The sequence below is a fragment of the Bipolaris maydis genome, assembly GCF_028858645.1.
Source record: "Bipolaris maydis strain C4 unplaced genomic scaffold PSV08scaffold_16, whole genome shotgun sequence".
In the NCBI taxonomy this organism is placed as follows: Eukaryota; Fungi; Ascomycota; class Dothideomycetes; order Pleosporales; family Pleosporaceae; genus Bipolaris; species Bipolaris maydis.
Genome location: NW_027093872.1, coordinates 945668 through 962990, shown reverse-complemented (window position 1 = coordinate 962990; position 17323 = coordinate 945668). Strand labels below are relative to the sequence as shown.

Here is a 17323-nt window from a genome sequence, read left to right as displayed (position 1 = left end):
AACGGTGCCCCGCTTGATGGCAATACGCGGGCCGGAGGTGAAGTGAGATGCGAATCACGAGGAATGAACATGTAGGGCGACACTAGAGGGTACGTAATTGTTTTGTATTGGAGGGTGGTGGTGTGCTTGGGTGGTACCTTGTCGTATGCCTTGGTAATGTTTACTTGTTAGCTAGCTTTAGTGAGCAGCATGCAAACAGCAGCAATAGTAGTGGTGAGCGTGTCGTCAGTTGACTAAAAAGGCGTGAGTTGAGCGTGGATGGGTGAATAGAGCAGAGTGCAGGCAGATTGCAGGCAGTTGTTGAGTGTGGCTAGTGGGAAAGCTTATCGTGTTGTGGTGGGGCGGGCTGGAGGGTAAACTTTCCAAGGGGAGCCATGACGGAGCGTTAGGCGTGGTGACGGTTGGCGACCAAGGCTTGGTGGTGGCAAGCAAGACTAAGTATGGTGCAATGGCAATGGATGGATGCGGGCGGTGGTCTGCAAGGCTTGAGTAGCGACGAGTAGCGCCGATGGTGGACGATGGATAATTTCGGAAGAGGGGAGAGGAGAAGGAGGATGAGGAGAGTGGGGGAGGACTAGGCTGGTTGTCGAAACAAGACAATCGATCCGATGGCCTCGCCGGGCCTGGCAATTTCCCTGGCAGCCGGGGGTTGTCGTGTTGTGGAAGAAGAAAGGAACAAAGGAAGGAAGGAATGACGGGAGGCAGCAGATTGGATAGAGCAAGGCGATCTGTGCGCACAAGGCTTGGACGGTGGTTTGGGAGCGAGGTGAAGGCGCAGGCAGGAGGCAGGAAGGGCCCGTGCTTAGTTCAGCAACGACTGGATGAGTGAGTGCAAGCGGAAAAAAAGGAACAGTCAAGGCCGTGGTCGCAGCGAGACCAGAGCAAGCAGAGTGATGGGGAGCAGCATGGGCATAGGGCGTCTTGGGTGTCTTGGGTGTCTTGTTCTTGACAGCAGTCAGCAGGCAGTCGGTCGGTGTCAGGCAGGGCGATGAGGGTTTTGACACCCGTCCTGGTCGGGTGGCCGAATGGAGGAGAGATGTCGTGACAGTCATGGCAGGCGCACGGGGCTGCAGAAGGCGCCGCGGGCCTCGGAGGTCAGCAGCATGGAGGGAGTAGTGCAGTTCAGTGCAGTGCAGTGCAGCGGGCATGTGACGGCAGCAGAGGGCTGGACAGGCTGAGAGAGAGCTGAGTGGGGGGAGGCGGGGTGATACAGGTGTCGCAGGCAGTGCGTGTCCCATGAGGCGCACGAGTCCAGGTAGAGTGCATGTTGCAGGTGCAGCCAATGTGCAGCCAATGTGCAGGCGTGGACGAGGGTGCAGCAAAGGGAGACGCAGGCCGGGAGGCGGTTAGGCCAGGGGAAACGATAAAGGTAACCGCGACCAGGGCCGCGGGTGATTCGTTCGCTTCACTGTGCACTACTCGCACTCGCCGCTAGGCCGTCTTGGTGCTAGCCTCCCGGGCCTAGCGGCGTCAGGTACGCGAAGGCCGTGCCGGCACTGCTGGTGCTGCTGGTGCTGCTGCTCCGGCCACCGCCAAGCCCAGCTGTGCCCGGCCGGACAGTCGGCGGGCGCGTCGTCTATCCTGCCGCCTGGCTGGCTCGCTGGCCAAAAGGAAGGGACAAGAAAAGAAAGGCGGAAAAAGAAGCGTGCAGAGACACGAAAAAAGCACTGCGCGACCATGAGCGGAACATGCAGCGTCGGGAGACTTCAGCAGGCAGGGAGAGGGCGGGGGCCTGCAAGGTACCGGCGCGCTCTGGTTGGACGCGGCGCTGTCGGGCGCACAACACCATGGCCCGGCTGCGACTGTTGCGGTTGCTGCTGCTCGCTGCTGTCGCTCTAGCGGAGGCGGGCCCTCGTCTTCCGACAGCCAAAGTCACGAGACGACTCGTGGGTGCGCCGGCGCCTCCCCTGCTGCCAGCCGCCACCACTACCATCATCACCACCACCACGTCGGCCATACAGCACTGGGCCGCCTTCACCACATACGAGCCACTCGGCCTCGTGGAGCCACGCCCGGCCCCAGCGCCCCGCTGCTCCCTGCGCACAAACCCTGCTCCCTCTGCTGCCACCTGCTGCTGCTCCCACTGTCCTGTTGCTCCAGCTTTCCCTGCCACCGCCTGGCCTCAAGCGCCCATGCACGGCACGGAAATGAGCCTAGTCAAAATCAATCCTGGTGCTCGCTCGACGCGCCCATCACTCCCCCAGAGCAAAAACTGTCCAATGCCCACGCCGACCCGCTTGTCGTGCCATCTTTTCGGTCGGGAGATCTGCTTTCTGCATTCCTTTCCCTCCACCACGCCGCACTTCGCTGCGCGCCTGTGCATCCGCTCCTTTGCCCTCGTCTGCTTCTCAGCCTCACACGCTCCTTAACCCGTTTCTTAATCTATTGTTTATACACTTGCCCTCCCGAGACTCGCACGCCCGCCCGCCGCCCGCTGCCCGTCCTCCTATTCTCCACACACACACACCCACAAACACGCCCACAGACACTCTCACACGCACTACGATCCCGCACCCAGCACCCAATTCGCCCCCCTTGGCCACTTCCCACACTACATGCTGCCACCTGCTGCCTTCACCCTCACTTCCTCGCGCCTCGCTCCTGCCGCCAAGCCGCAATTGGTCAGCCTGCACAACATCGCCTACACCCTAGTGTAGTCACTGTCAGCAGTAAGACATCACTCCTCGTCTCTCCCCACCCCTCTCCCCACCTCGCTAATCCTGGCCAGGACACCATGAACCGCTGGCTCAACAGGAAGAAGGATGGCGTCGAAGACGCGCCTGCAGGCAAAAAGGTCAAAAAGGGCAAAAAGGGTCAAGAAGAAGACGTCAAGCCAGAGTTCGATCTCAACGCCGTCCTCCCAAAAGCAGACGACTTCCGCACCAGTCTGATCCTGCCCGGTCTGTCCACTCGCTTCAGCATGCTGAGAGAGCAGGATGACCCTTCATCCCTCATCGGCAAAGCAAGCGACGACAGTGTCCTCCAACCCAAGCGTCAGTCCCGCCTCCACGAGTTTGGTTTTGTTCCTGGTGGCCTCTCCGACATTGCTGAAGTATCCTCGCTCAAAGGTTCTCTCCATCGACCGGCTGCTGCTGAACGCACCGACTCTTTTGATGGCCCCAAAGAAGACGATGGCTCCGGCAGTGTCATGAGCCGAGCGAGGCCTGGCGAGGGCAACATCCTCTTTGGTGGACGACAGAAAATCTACGTCATTTCAAACACAAACTCAAAGGGCACCGGACGCGCTCTGTACGACGACGATGTCAACCTATCGGCATACCAACGCCTACGACAAGAAGAAAAGGAGCGCATACGGCAGCAGGCAGAAGACGAGGAAGAGAGTCAGCACTCGGAACCCTCCAGCCCCACAGAGCTCAGCCGGAAGAGGGAGACTACATCCTCGACAAACTCTGGCCCGTCCAATACCCGCATCTCTACCGCTGCGACTTCAATAGCTTCCCAAGGCGCCAACTCAGTTTCCGCCTCCTCTCCTTCCTTGCCCCCTTCCTCGGCTCCTGTGAGCCCCCCAGATCTGAGCCGGTCAACTACCAAGCGGCGACTTTATGACCAAGGCTTGGACCAGCAAATCCAAGACCAGCAATCCTCAGCCATGAACCGTCTCAATTCGATACAGCGAGCGCGCGCCCCCACACTGCGATCAAACCAACCTCTGCCCATAAGCCAAGCACGTTCTGCAACAAATCTCCACGACCGCTTTGCCAGGGGTCCTGGATTCCGCTCCGAAAGCCCCGGTGCCACTGGCCACCCGGCCATGGTCCGAACAAACTCGTCTGGCACATCAAGCCCTGTGCTTTCGCGGCCACAATCGCCGCCACTGGTAAGCCCAGTGACCAGCGATTGCAGCGAGGCTCACTCACTCAATGCCGCGCTTCAACCAAATGATCGAGGCAAGGCCACTGCCCTGGGTGCCTTCAACAAGCCAAAGGAGGCTTTTAGCGAAGAGCAGTATGCCGAGCGTTTGCGACAGATGAACCAAGACAGACAAGCACGCGAGTCACCAGCGTCAGGACCTGCAAAGTCGATGCCTCGCAAACCCTCGTTGCGAGAGCGAGCTGAGCAGGAACGAAGGAAGAGAGCGGAAAGTGATGCAAGAGAGAAGCCCAGACCTCAATCACCTGCAGAGCAAAGCCCAGCTACAAATGCTTTTTCCAGGTTTCAGGCTGCTGCCAGCCAGATGAGGGTCGCAGGTCAACCAGCTGCAAATGTACAGGCAAGCCAGAAGAAGCCCCCACAGAATCCCAAGGACGAATGTGCGAAAGCTACCTTCTTTACCTCGCCCGACTCGAGTGATGACGAGCAAGGACAACAGCAGCAATCACAACAACAAGAAGAGCCAATTTCTAAGCCAGCGACAACTCGTCCTGCGGGATCCGCCCGTCGGTTTGAAAACCTCCCAGTCGCAACTGGTCCTGCGCCGCCCATGTTTGAGCACCCTGCACTCCGCTCACGTGCCCCATCAGACGAGGATGCTCAACAATCAAACCCCATCTCTCGTTCTCCCTATCAAGCCACCGAGCCTCCCGCACTAAACGTCGCAGATAATGACTCTCCCACCCTCGGCCCCCAAAACGGCGGACTTAGTGGTCTGATTCGCCAGCACCTGCGCAGCAACAGCAATGTCTCTTCCACCTACGGCGAACCAGGTCCGCCTGTCATGAGCCCACCCATGGATTCAGCCTTCCAGAAGAATGAGTTTGGACTGCAACGCAGACAGCCCGAGTCCGAGTCCGAGTCTGCCACGCCTGCGCCATCAACGTACAGCCATTCTAACCCATGGGATCTTGATGACATTGACGGTCCTTATCGTGAAGACCGTGGGGCTACCAAACCATCGAGTCCTATTGAGGGATCAACCAGGATCAGGCCTCTTATTATGAGCACCTCTGAACACCACACTGGTTCATCCACGTGGGATCTCACTCCTCGAAGGAACCACGAAAGGATTGCTAGCAACGAGACAGAAGCTGAGCACGAGGCATTCCAACGAGATCTTGCCCAGAGACAACGTCTGATTCAAGAAAGTCTTCGTGCAAAGGCCGAGGGCCGGTCACTGAGCCCTGGGCCTGGTGCTGGACCATCAGGGGGATTGAAGAATGCTCTGAGCATGCTTCGCGCAAAGTCGAACGGTGAAGCTTTTGCCACAGTCGATGCTTCCAACAAGTCGGTGAGGAAGCTTGCACTTGGTTCCTCTGCGGTCAATCTCAGCAGCACTTCGCTTGCGAGCATGCAAAGTTCGGACATACCGCCACTGCGAACCAAGCCTTCCCGCGTACTGCAACAGAGCGAGCAGGATGCTCAGCGTGAGCTCGAGCACAGGCAACGCTCAGCAACTGACAGCAGCCGGACAGGTCGTCCTGTAGGTAGAACACAGCCCGTTTCAACCAGGAGCTCGACGAGAGAACGCTCCAGCTCTGGCACGTCATCAGGACGCTCCCGGAGCCGTGGAGGTCATTACCGTGATGATTTGGACCAGGCCATGACCGAAGGGTCCCGAGCTGCCTACCCCCCAAACACGATTCCTTCGCTACCTGGATATGTAGCACACCCTACGCCTCCTCTGCCTGCACCAAAGACGTCAATGGATTCCGAAGGCCGCTCACGTTCAAGGAGCAACAGCAAAGTTTCTGCCTCTAATTACTTTGAGTCGAAGCACCTTAACCCCATCCAGACCAATCTGACGCCGGGTCAGAATGCACGATTTCCCCCTCCGCACGGCAAATTGTCGCCTGGACTACCGGTTTCACCTCGACCTTCACCTGGCGCTTACAGCAACCACAGTGGTCAGGGTTACTCGCACCCTAACTCTCCAATGCCTCCGTTTTCCAACAGCCACACGCCTCCTGTGTCTAACCCAACGACGCCTAACCCGGCCACGCCTAGTGCTCCCGCCTTCAACCCAAGCACCGTGCAACCTGTAAACAGACAAGGAATGTTGCGAAAGAAGTCGGTTGCCAAGTCAGACATCTCGGACCCCGTCTTCATTTCGACAACGTCGGTGATTGACACAATTGATCTCCCTCCTGGTGCATCCCTCAAGAATGGCAGCGAATATGATGCCCCGCCTGTTCCACCCATCAACCCCATGAGGCGACGATTTGGATTTGGTCGTGGTGAGGGTCAGGGCTCAGCAGATGCTGACCCTGCTGTTCAGCCAGGCATCGAGGTCCCACGAGCGCCTTTTGCGGAGCCGCTTCGTACTGGTTCGGCTGACGGTCTGTACGAGCAGGCGCACCCACCGCCTAGAAATATGCTGAGGAAAGCGACAAGCGAAGGCCGAAGTCTGCGTGGCGTAGCACAGGGCCAAATGGGACCGTCTCCTCCCGTGCCATCGAGTGGTTTCCAAGGACGGAACAAGTCACCCCCGCGTGCCATGAACGCACAGGCCCGAGGTCAAGGTTCCGTTGAGGGTGCTATGTTCTAAACTGCGAGAGGCCAGCAATTGCATGGTCGATTCGACTTTTTCTCTTCTCCCCCTTCTTTTCTTTCATCTTATTACGACTGCGATTTGTCTGCAGCGATTTTACATTTGCCCCGTGTATAAGCTTAAATTTTGTTCCCTCTTGTGTCTGTTATGTTTTTTCAAGTTGGCACGTCTGTGACAAGGGCCCTGGGTTTGGGGGAGTTTTTTTTCTTCTTCTTTAATTTCCGAATCTCCCTTTTTTTTCCTTTTGCCCTTTTCTTTTCTTGTTTTTTTTTTCATTGCCCACTGTCTCAGCGATATACCTCTCGATTCTTCAAGTTTTTCGTTTGAAAGATCCATTTCATGATGAACGATAGGGTTCGGGCTAGAGTACGACCCGGCACCGGGCTGGACACGGTGCAAAGTAGAGGTTCGCAATCGCATCACGCAAGTGTCGAGCACGCCTGGTCTGAGTTAGACGGGAAGGCTGCTCGGATGGTTATTTTGAGTCGAAAGGTATTGCCAGCCGCCAAGAAGGTCGTCATGTCATGTAGGCTTGGTGGGGATTCGGTTTAGCGTGTGCGGGCCGGGTTGCATGTGCCGGTGCTGCGACGGCTATAGCGGTCAATACAAAAGAAGCGCTATTCATTATGTTTGACGAGACGTTTGTATTGCTTGGGCCATGTGAAGATTATGATTGTCGCACTGTCAACCCACCTGTTCATGGTGCTTCTCCACATTGTGGGGCTCATTGTAACGCTGACTGTGAGTTTGAAATGCAAACGGCCAAAGGGAGGCCTGTTTGTTTGTTTTGTCGTCATGCTTGCAGCAGTGCAGTTGTGCTTTTGTCGAAGGCGGATGGGCAGAGAAAGAAGCCGACTGCGGTAGCGGCATGGGCGCACACACACACACACACACACACACACACAGTGTGGATGGTGTCCAAGTGCATTGCCCGACATGGTCATGCACTCATCGACGACTGCCATCACACCGCTCGACGGCAACAAAAGCAAAAACCCGAAGATAATCTACCGAGATGAGATGATGTGAGACGAGTGACAGGCTGTGCGCCATGGTCTCAACGCCCCATCTACCCGCAACGGCCGAGTCATGGGCCCTTGTTTCAGCTGCCGTTGCTTGGCTACTTGCATCTGACCCGGCCCGTGCCAAGCACTCGCCAGCGCGCCATCATTACCGAGACGAAGGCCAGCAATGTGCACGACGAAGCTTCTGGATGCCGCCCCCCCAGACGGCTGGACGGAATTGGTTACGCGGCATTGCGACGAGGGATGGGCAAGTGCACGCGTACTTAGATGCACACCCATCTGCACCCGTTGGAGCTAGGGAAAAACTGGCAAAAGCAATCCAGAGGAACACAATGGGATGAGGGGGCCATCGAAATGTGGGGTTAGTCGTGGACGCCAGTCGCGCCTGCATGCGCCCATCGCGTACCTGCATCCTACGTACATACTTACCGTACACCTACTACCAGTGCCACTCTTCATTCCACGACACACTCGACACCACGCATTGCTTGTGTACGGCACTCTGCAGCTCCCACTGCTCGACGGACGACTGAATCGCTGCAACAGTAAGCTTCTGCTGTAAGCCTTGGCCGAGCGGCCAATTTTTCGAGAAACACGGCCGTATGTCCTGCGCCACATCAGCCGCAGTGATTGGCCATGCAGCATGGTCTCTGCATGCCACCACCACCACTGCCGTTGGGCCATATGTGCGTCTTCCCAAAGTGCCTGAAACCCTCTCCAGCACACCTACGTCAGCAATCCAATGTCGCATAAACGCGCATCCACCCACGGCAGATTTGTCTGCTGTGCCCAACTATCGGTGGTAGGATGAGGCGAAAAACAAATCAATTTTGGAAAAAGCAACCAGCGAGGGGTCTTCCTGCACCCGTCCTCCCAACGGTCCTGACTTGCTTTTTGTTCAACCACTCTGGGCCAAGTAACAACAGCAGGCTTCCGAAGCACGGCTGATACACTTGCGCTCCACTCATGCACCAAGTATTGCTCCTGCTACTGCAAACTGACATTGTCCATAAGCTGGGGCAAACAAAAAACGATCAACACCAAGTAACCGCAACATCGTCAGCGGAGAAGCTAGCTCCACCCAAAGACGCCGCTAACCACTTGTGCCCGCCGAGCCAAACCTTGATCGTGCCCTGATCCTTTTGCCCCTCAAGGTCCACCCAGGCAAGTGCTTATGCTCTCTGGGTCTGCAACAAGTAATTCGGTCTAATTCAAGAACCCTTTTTTCCTCCTCGGCGAGGCTTCCACCTACAGCTCGTCCAGGTCGTCATGAATCCAATGTCTCTGCAAACTGTGGTGGTGGGCAAGTCGCGTCTCCTATGTAAACTCGAGGCATGAACCATGGAGCGAATCTAGGCGCGTCCCCGAAAAAAAGTCAGCTGTCCCTCAAATTCAAACAGCTATTGCCCCTGGTGCCGATCACCTGCGGATTAACTAGCATTGGATCCCACTGAGTCACTATTGCTGTGGATACGACTTGCTTGGTCGAATGCGATCGTGGAGGTGCCGGCCCTTTACCCAAACCTTACCTGCCACCCCCCCCCCCCCCCTTCTATTCCCCGTCTTAGCCTAGCCTACCGCCCACTATTTATCTTGATAAAGAACCCTCTCCTCCCTTCCTTAATTCCTTCAGTGGTTTTCGATTCCATCCTACGTTTTGCGCAAAATACCCATATCCTACGTTCCAGTCAATCTTTAATAACACCACCACCACACCATTACTACTATATCAACAACAACCAAACACCACAGCAAACATGCGTTTCCAAGCTACCGTTCTCGCCGTTGCGGCCACCTTCGCTTTCGCCAGCGCCCAGGATCTCTCTCAGGTTCCTCAATGCGCTGTATGTGCACCTCTACCTTGTCGTCCTTATCTTGTTCAGCTCCACCTCTCGCGGCACCATTGGCATCGCGTCGAGCTAGTGGACGCTATAATCCTACCATGACACATGTCACTGACCATTCATCCCTTAGATTCCTTGCTTCGTCTCTGCTCTCCCCGCCTCCAAGTGTGGTACCACCGACATTAAGTGCCAGTGCACCACCGGCCGTGAGCCCCTGCAGGAGGCCCTCATGGCTTGCGTTCCCACCAAGTGCAGTCAAGAGGATGCTCTTAGTAAGTGGTTTCCCCCACCACCTTACCTTAGCACATTATTCTTTCAACAAAGTCAAGCCATAGACTAACAATACGCCACAGAGATCATCCCTGCCGTCTCTGGCCTCTGCGCCTCCGCTGGTATCACTCTCTCTGACATCCCCACTGCTGCCCCTGCCGCCACCGGCACTCCTGCTGCCTCTCCTTCTGGCAACCAGCAGTCTGGCGTTCCTGCCTCCGCTACTCCCTCTGGCTCCAAGCCCACTGTCTCTAGCACCTCCTCGGGCTCCCCTGCCCAGTCTACCGGCGCTGCTTCGGGCAACTCGGCTGCCGTCGGTGCCATTGCCCTCGGTCTCGCCGCTGCTGCCTTCGGCTTGTAAACACCTTTCTTTGGCGCGCCCCCCCCTTACGCTCCGTGTTGGTGTTGTAACCCTTTTGTGTATGTTTTAATCTTGCCAAAGGGAAATTTTTGTCATGGTTCGACGGTATTTGGACGCAAATCGATGGATATACCTTTCCCTTCTTTGCGCTTTCATGTAGCATCAGGAGATTCGGGGAGGAATACGTCTTTGTTCATCTTGAAGATACGAAAGCAAATTTATTTCAGATAGAAATTCTGACACCCACTTAATTTTTTTGATTTGAATCTTTTCATTCGTCTCTACCTCTCAAATGTGGATTTCCAATCAATTGTTTTTCTTTCTTTGCTGAAGAAGAAAGTGCTTCAATGTTTGGTTGATGGATGATGACATGGCAACTCCGTGGTGTTTCGCATAAGCAACTACTTAATTAGTGTGTATACACGGCTCCGCTTTCATGCACCAGCAGCAGCAGCAGCAGCATCAAGAGCTGCGACCCATTTCTCAGACCAGGCTGTGAACTCATCGTCCTGTCCACTCCAACTCGTGCGCACAAGGTTGACTGCTGTCTTGGCCTCGCCACAGCATCGGTCCAGCATCTCTTGCGCCTCATCCGCGTCAAGATCATAAAATGCAGCGGCAATGTCATCAACCGTCTCTGGAATACGTTTAAGCACGCCCATGAGCTCGTTGAGTTTGACACTCGGACTCTGTGTCGCTTCTCCTTCTCCTTGCCCTTCTCCCTTTTCTGTTATTGCCTTGCTCTTTGTCTTGTTCGTCGCAGTCGCATTATTGCTGGGCTCGAGAATCGACGAGGCAGGATATGTTTTTAGCCTCCTCTTGACAAGAGCCTGGTATAATATGCCCATCATCTTTAGCTTCTTGAGACTCTTATCCAACAGAGCCTTGAGCTCTTTGTCATCTTTGCCCAACTTATTTTCCGTTGCGAAAACGTCATCTTGGTCGCTGTTCTCTGCCTTGTCGTCGTCGTCGTCGTCGTCTTCTTCATCGTCTGCAACGTCTTCGCCCCACTCCTTCAACTCCTCGATTGCGTCGAGCAACACAGCCCGCAACTCTTGAGCCTTCTTCACCACGAGCCCCACCACTCCGTCTTTGCATAGTTTCTCTACTCCATCACACGCATCCCACACCATGCCCGTGGCAGAAAGCACTTGTTGTTTCTCAGCTTCCGTCACACTCGCGCCTTGCTTCGTCCCTTGTTTCTGCGCAATACTAAGCACAATGCTCAAAACCTCGTTCCAGCTTGCCAGCAGCCCTTTGACCTGCGCCCGCATCTCCGCACGCATAATTTCGCCCACGTCGCCCCCTTGTCCCACACCAGGCACATAACTCGCCGCGGCCACGACCCCGGTCAGCGGTCCTTCGCTCACATTGCCAATCTTGGTGACGATCGCAGACGCCGTTAGAGGCGGGTTGATGAGCAGCAGCGAGAGCGTCGTCGTGTGCGATTTAAGCAGCGTGCTGCTGCTTCGGAGCAGTTCGAGCGGATTCGCTATTTCTGTCGAAGCATCAGGCACGGACGCGGATGCGATCGCAGTGGTGCTGGTGGCGGCAGTGTTGGTTTTGCTGGGTGCAAGCGACAACTGGTAGTGTGTGAGGAGCGTTTGGGTGTTTTTGGTGACTTCAATGAGTGTAGAGACATCCTTTGCTTTCGACATGATGATGCGGTTTGTTCTGTTCTTGTTTCTTCTCTTCTTTCAAAGTTTTCCAAAAGTTAATGACAGCCACTAATATGCCTCAGAAAAAAAAAACTTCAAAACTTCAACGCGCGGGGCGTTCCTAGAATGAACTTGCTCACTGTGTAGTGACTGCGGAAAAAAAGTTAGTGGGGTTGCGGGATGGAGGGACAAAAATGCTTATCGATAACGCCTCCTTGTACGTAGTAGTACATTCAAACGTACTACGCCGACTCTTGTGCAACAGCGTTGATACTTCGTGTTGTTGATGATAAGTCTTGGTAGATTACATCGAATTTTTTCTTGATTTTTCCGGTTTTAATAGTTCCATACTTCGGGTTCCTATAGTAGAGATGATGTGCCGCATCTTCATTCCATTTTCTCAATCAACCAGACAACAATCATGCCTACTTCTACTAATCGTAACAGACGCTGTAACCGTGATTTGGTTGTCATATCCAATATATGTGTGCCTAATAGGCATATAACTGTTGAGAGGTGTATATATTTGTAGTAGTATTACTAAACAATTTTTTAGGGTTTGAAAGTAGGGTCTTGCTAATACTTGCCTCTACCCTTTCACTTTAACTGTAAAGTCTTTTTTGAATACCTAATTCCGGAATTTTAGTGTATGGCAAGCTATCCTTTTCTAAGATAATTGATCTATCACTCTATATATCAGACAGATACAAAACAGTCAAGTCATAAAGCCGACTCAAAACTTATTTTCTTACTGCAACACTCCCTACGGAAGATCTACCTAGGTATCACGATTTAAATTTGGCGTATTGATTTAATGTATTTCTTATTGAAACGATAGTTTTAGTAGCGCTGCCATTTCGTAGTAAAAGTAGCTAGTTTTACTAGGCTAGCCTACTTAGTCTGGGATTTCCAGTTTCACTGATCGACCGAGGCCGAAATTCATTTGGAAGAGCACGAGTCTTTCAAGAAGTCAGAGTGCAGCAACCCTTGAAAACGCAGAGAAACTCCACTCATAGACAGCAAAGCCACAGAGACCACAAACCGAGTAAGAATTGCTTTCAACATTGTAGTCATGTCTTGATATCTAATCTTCTACCACCCAAGCAACGCGAGTCAACCGCAGTACGCCCGGAATACGCCATCATCCTGATTTACCTTCCTCCTCCTACAACTCGTTGTGTTCTGGTGCAGTCTTCTGAACCTCAACACCACACACCGCTGGCGTGCCCACTTCCATCCTGTACACACATTTCTCCTCCTCAACAATCTTCCAGATCTCGTCTTTTTCCGCGCAAGCCAAGATGACAAGTGTGCTCCTGTTGGGGCCGTTCCAGCAATGCTGGCCATTTTCGTATTTGAGAGCGATGCGCTCGCCACTGCCCAAACCTTTGCCATCTGCAGGTAGCTCCTCATCAACAGTCATCGACTCAATGCGAACAAAGTTGCCCATGCCCGTGTGGCCACCGCCTTTCTTGGGCTTCTGCGTCGTCCTCGAGAGGAAGCAGTGCTCATACGTGTATTCACCAGAGTCGGTGGATATGCAGACGTCTTTCAATGCTCGAAAGATAGCGTCTGGGCCATAGTCCTTGGTAAGATCTTCTTCGTGCCTAGTTAGTTCAGACTTGTCATTTTCGAGCTCCCTCTTTGCTGCTTCAAGCTGCGACTTTGCATCGCTGACTGCCTTGGATTCAGGAGCATCGGCAGATGTGGGGTCGGCAAGGATTCCATTCTCGATGAGTATGATTCGCAGGTCGCGGAGCTTGCTGTCGACCCAGCTACGGATAGATTCGGGTAGGTATTCTTCGAATTGATAAACTGGATAATGGTCAGTCGGTGAACTCGAGGGTTGTTGTTTCATCAGTACTTACGGAGCTCATCAGATTCGTCTACTTTTTCAAAGTCGTCCCAATTGATAGCATTCTCAGAGTCTGGCTTGAGAATGTCATCGAGGTCTCGGTCTAGAGCGTCATTGGGTCCTGGGCGATCTTGTGCAGCATAGTTCTCCCACGCCTGGACTGCACGCTTCACACCCTCGTCGTTGAAGTTGGGATTGTACTCCTCCTTGAAGCGGGTCAGCATACCCTCAAGATCGGCAACCCTTGCTCGCGCAGAATCTCTCTCATTGCGCAGGCGATTGATGTTATCAGTAAGCTCCTGGATGCGCTGTTTTGCCAGACCCGCCAATACAGTGACCTTGCCGCCCTTGCCAGCGTCCTTGGCCACCTTGCCACGCTCCGCTCTCTCAATCTCAGCCAGACTCTTTGTCAGCCCGTCAACCTTTAGTGTCGCTCCTTCAATTTGAGCCTTGAGTGTCTGTATGCGGTCCTCGACCTCCTTGCGCAGGCGTCCCGCCTCGGCCACCAGCTCCTTCCGCCGCTGTTTGGCAGCAGCGAGACTCATTTGTCTCGCCTCATCCGCCTTCCTCCACTCCTTGCCAATGGCCGCACAGCGGTCTTCGCACTTGATACCGCCGACGTGTTCGTACTCATCGCTCCCATCGCAGCAAAACTCATAATCGCAGGCACCGTCGTTGACGCTCGTAAAGGGAATGTAGCTGGGCTGGTGACCCTTGTTCTTGCAATAAAAGCCTGGAAGGGCGGGCGTCGTGTTGACATCTTTGCCCTCGACGCTCAGCGGCTGGGGTGGTGAGAGGGGTGAGAGGTAGGAGCAGGCCGCGGTGCCAGGCTCATCAGAGCCATCGGGGCAGTCGCAGTAGTCGTCGTTCAGCCGGGCAATGGGGAGCTTGATAGCAGGATTCGAGATACAAGTAAATGTCTCGGGGTCCTTGTAGTACTTTGCAACTAGACATTGGCCGTCAGCATGCAGAGCTCCGTCCATTGCAGCTGTCTATGAGCTTCCTTGGGTGCAACATACACTCCGGAGCCACACCCCGCGGCCGGGCGGGGTCTGATGCCGCATCTACAGTGCTGGCGAGGAGGGGAAGTATCAGGGCAAGGGACGACACGTGCTTTCTCCCCATGTTTTCAACTTGTTGGGAGGAATTGGAGTTTGAAACTCCAACTTGGTTGAGATGCCACATCAACATAAGGTCCAGGGTCCAGCTTCAGGGCCAATCACATGCCGTCTGTGCGCTGGCCTTCCGCTAGCCTTCTATGTGTATAGTCCATATATACTGTACATTTCTCTTTTACTACATACTCCTTACCTCTTCCTCTCAAGTTCTGTTTCTAACCTCATCACAAGTCTATAGTGGATTCGCCCCCTTGGGCAGCTTGACCTTGAAAACAAGAACCTGAGTGTCAATGCTATTCCCACTCGCGTCTGCGTATTGATTCCGCCCGAAATTGATATAACCTGTAGAGCATTACTTGAATGTCACCAAAATATCAACAGCCCAGCTTACCGTTCTGCGTGATGAAGTCATTATCTGCGAAAGACACGAGGTAGTACTGCTTTCCTTCATCCTCGTTTGTCCTATCACTCCTACCAATCTCGTCTTTCTTGTCGACTGGTAACAAGGCGAAGCTCTCCCACTTTTCGTTGAGCAGTTTTGAATCTTGCTCACCGCCATTGTGTAGGCCAAACTTTTCTAGCTCGTCATTGTTGTTGTAGGAAAGCCATGGACAGTAAGTAACAGGTACAATATTGCTCTTCAGCTCACCATCCTTGCTAGCAACTTGTCCACCTAATGCATCGGCAGCTGTTCCCAAAACATTGGTAGCATTTGAGATATCAATCACATCGGCATTGCGATAGAGAGACTCTGTACTCTCAGCACCTTGGCCAGCATTCGAGTCGCGTGCGAGAACAAGGAATTGTGTTTCCGAAATGTAGTGTATCTCTGACTGACTAGCAACACGTCCTGTAGAGACGAGTGGTAGCTGAACTACATATTCAGCCTCCAATTTTGTCTTTTTGTCCTTGATGCTGTACTTGAGAAGACGTGTGTTGCGACGCTTCTTCGCAGAGCTGCCACCATCTTGGATGGTGGCGCTTTGAAGCATCGTGTACAAGTACTTGCCGTCCGGGCTGGCCGTGAGTGCCTCCAAACCTTGATTATTGCCTCGACCGCTTGTAGGGTCTCCAGGTACAATCTTAAATTCAGGGTCGTAGATAGGTGGGGAATCAGCGCTGAAGCTGTCGGTGTCGTTGCGCTGGGGAACAAAAGCAGCTGGGGGACGAACTGCCTTGATCATTTTGCCTTGACGGTCGAACTGGTACAGATAGGCAGCATACTCATCACTGATCCAGAATGTTCCGTTATCCCCAAGCACTAAACCTTCGGTATCGAGAGAGATGCGAGCACCGCCAGGACCGGCTTGACCAAAGCCGTTACCGGCATCTGTATTTTTCAGTAAACACTCCCAAGGACTAGTGTCCACTACTCACATTTTGCCAAGGGAAGAGTAGGGAATCCTGGATATGTAATGGTATCAGTAGGGTCGAGGCCAGTCAGTGGTGTACCATCAGGACCAGCAAGAAGCAGAGTGTCCGAATAGGAGATCTGGAGGTTTGGGCTTGCTGGCTTTGCTACAGTAGCTTCGACTGGCGTAAACTTGACGCTGAATTTGTGGAGTCTAGTCTGAGTATTCTGTGTTCCTTGGGTATTCCATCCACGATCAGGCAAGCTCCAGACCACGCCCTCATAGGTCCCGTTCTTGTATTTCCATGACTTGTTCTCGAAAGCGATTGCGCTTCCAATACCGCCGACCGTGTCACCGAATTTGTCGCGAGCATCACTCGTTACTGATCCAAAGCCTGCGAGCTTTTCATATGTGTACAATTTGCCATTGCACGTAGTGACATTGGGAGCAGTTTGGGTTGTGGAACCTTGGTGGCGGGGAATGACTGAGCTGGCGATAACTCGGCCTGCTGGGAAAGCTAGAAGACTGAGGGAAGTGGTGAAAAGCATTTCGATGGCTGGCCTACTACTGTCGTGTGCCTGAACAGGGGAGCTCGGGGGGCTATCATATGGCTATATTAATAGCTGCAAGATGAGATAGAGCACGGGATGGACATGGACGGCCAGTCGGGTAAAGGATTACATCCTAGCTACATTTTCCTCATCCGCACCACACGTGTGCTGTTTGTTTGGCTGTGAATTGCGAGGCAATAGTTCTCCTGCCGGAATGGCTACATAGCGGCTCAGTTTAGCTATGGGAGTGGGTGCCCAGCGTTTAAGATTGCGGGATGCGGAGACGAATGCTTTTGCTGGAATGCCATTGAGTAACATTCAGAAATGCACCCTAGCAAGGGAAGCCCCTTGTGGCTGCGTTGAAAGTGACGTGCAGACGTGGGGGATTGAAGGACACGTTGTCCGTAGAGGGGCTGTGAATGGCAGACGGAGAGTTTGCCGAGGAACACAACCTCACCCATTGGGTGGTGGCGCACGCGGATAGATCTGTGTACACACACGTACGGTACTTACAGCTGCCTTCACCTACCACAATGTCGGCCAGCTTCAAGTAGAGTCGTTAACTCACTGCACATAGCATTTCTACATTGCTCCAGGCGCGGCTTCTGTAAACCAGAGAATTGAACCCTGAAGGAAATAGACATGATGCGACCACGGCGCACTCTTTCCGTTTCTCAGCATAGTACACTTTCCCTTGTCATGGCCGTCTTTTATTGTGCAGTAAAACGGATAAACATGCACGTCACTTCGACTCCACCCTCGCCCTCAACCCTCATCGACATCACGGAAATTCTTTAGTCCTATTTGAACAGTTATTTCTAACAGTGGACAAGCGACTCTCTAC

General features: G+C 53.6%; 5 protein-coding genes across 5 annotated transcripts; 2 read left to right on the top strand and 3 right to left on the bottom strand.

Annotated features, from left to right (window-relative positions):
- Positions 1 to 1787: 1787 nt before the first annotated feature.
- On the top strand, positions 1788 to 6442 carry PSV08DRAFT_382100 (uncharacterized protein; the record flags this gene model as incomplete). Its single annotated transcript, XM_066093399.1, has 3 exons — positions 1788 to 1890; positions 2658 to 5321; positions 5562 to 6442. The coding sequence occupies 3 exons, from the start codon at positions 1788 to 1790 to the stop codon at positions 6440 to 6442; spliced, it is 3648 nt and encodes a 1215-aa protein (XP_065948098.1).
- A 2745-nt stretch (positions 6443 to 9187) lies between these two features.
- PSV08DRAFT_337111 (uncharacterized protein) lies at positions 9188 to 10173 on the top strand. The gene is made up of 3 exons (XM_014223712.2): positions 9188 to 9314; positions 9445 to 9586; positions 9668 to 10173. Exons 1-3 carry the CDS (start codon positions 9228 to 9230, stop codon positions 9943 to 9945), a joined length of 507 nt encoding a protein of 168 aa, XP_014079187.1. The 5' UTR covers positions 9188 to 9227; the 3' UTR covers positions 9946 to 10173.
- Positions 10174 to 10183: 10 nt separating this feature from the next.
- On the bottom strand, positions 10184 to 11487 carry PSV08DRAFT_337098 (uncharacterized protein). The gene has a single exon (XM_066092758.1). The coding sequence runs from the start codon at positions 11229 to 11231 to the stop codon at positions 10380 to 10382; it is 852 nt and encodes a 283-aa protein (XP_065948097.1). The 5' UTR covers positions 11232 to 11487; the 3' UTR covers positions 10184 to 10379.
- A 1155-nt stretch (positions 11488 to 12642) lies between these two features.
- Positions 12643 to 14590, bottom strand: PSV08DRAFT_210944 (glucosidase II beta subunit-like protein-domain-containing protein). Its single transcript, XM_014223710.2, has 3 exons — positions 14478 to 14590; positions 13472 to 14404; positions 12643 to 13418 (listed from the first exon to the last, which is right to left on the bottom strand). The coding sequence occupies exons 1-3, from the start codon at positions 14581 to 14583 to the stop codon at positions 12769 to 12771; spliced, it is 1689 nt and encodes a 562-aa protein (XP_014079185.1). The 5' UTR covers positions 14584 to 14590; the 3' UTR covers positions 12643 to 12768.
- Positions 14591 to 14808: 218 nt separating this feature from the next.
- On the bottom strand, positions 14809 to 16476 carry PSV08DRAFT_412714 (esterase-like activity of phytase-domain-containing protein; the record flags this gene model as incomplete). The annotated part of the gene is made up of 3 exons (XM_014223709.1): positions 14809 to 14918; positions 14968 to 15906; positions 15954 to 16476. The coding sequence occupies 3 exons, from the start codon at positions 16474 to 16476 to the stop codon at positions 14809 to 14811; spliced, it is 1572 nt and encodes a 523-aa protein (XP_014079184.1).
- Positions 16477 to 17323: the final 847 nt, after the last annotated feature.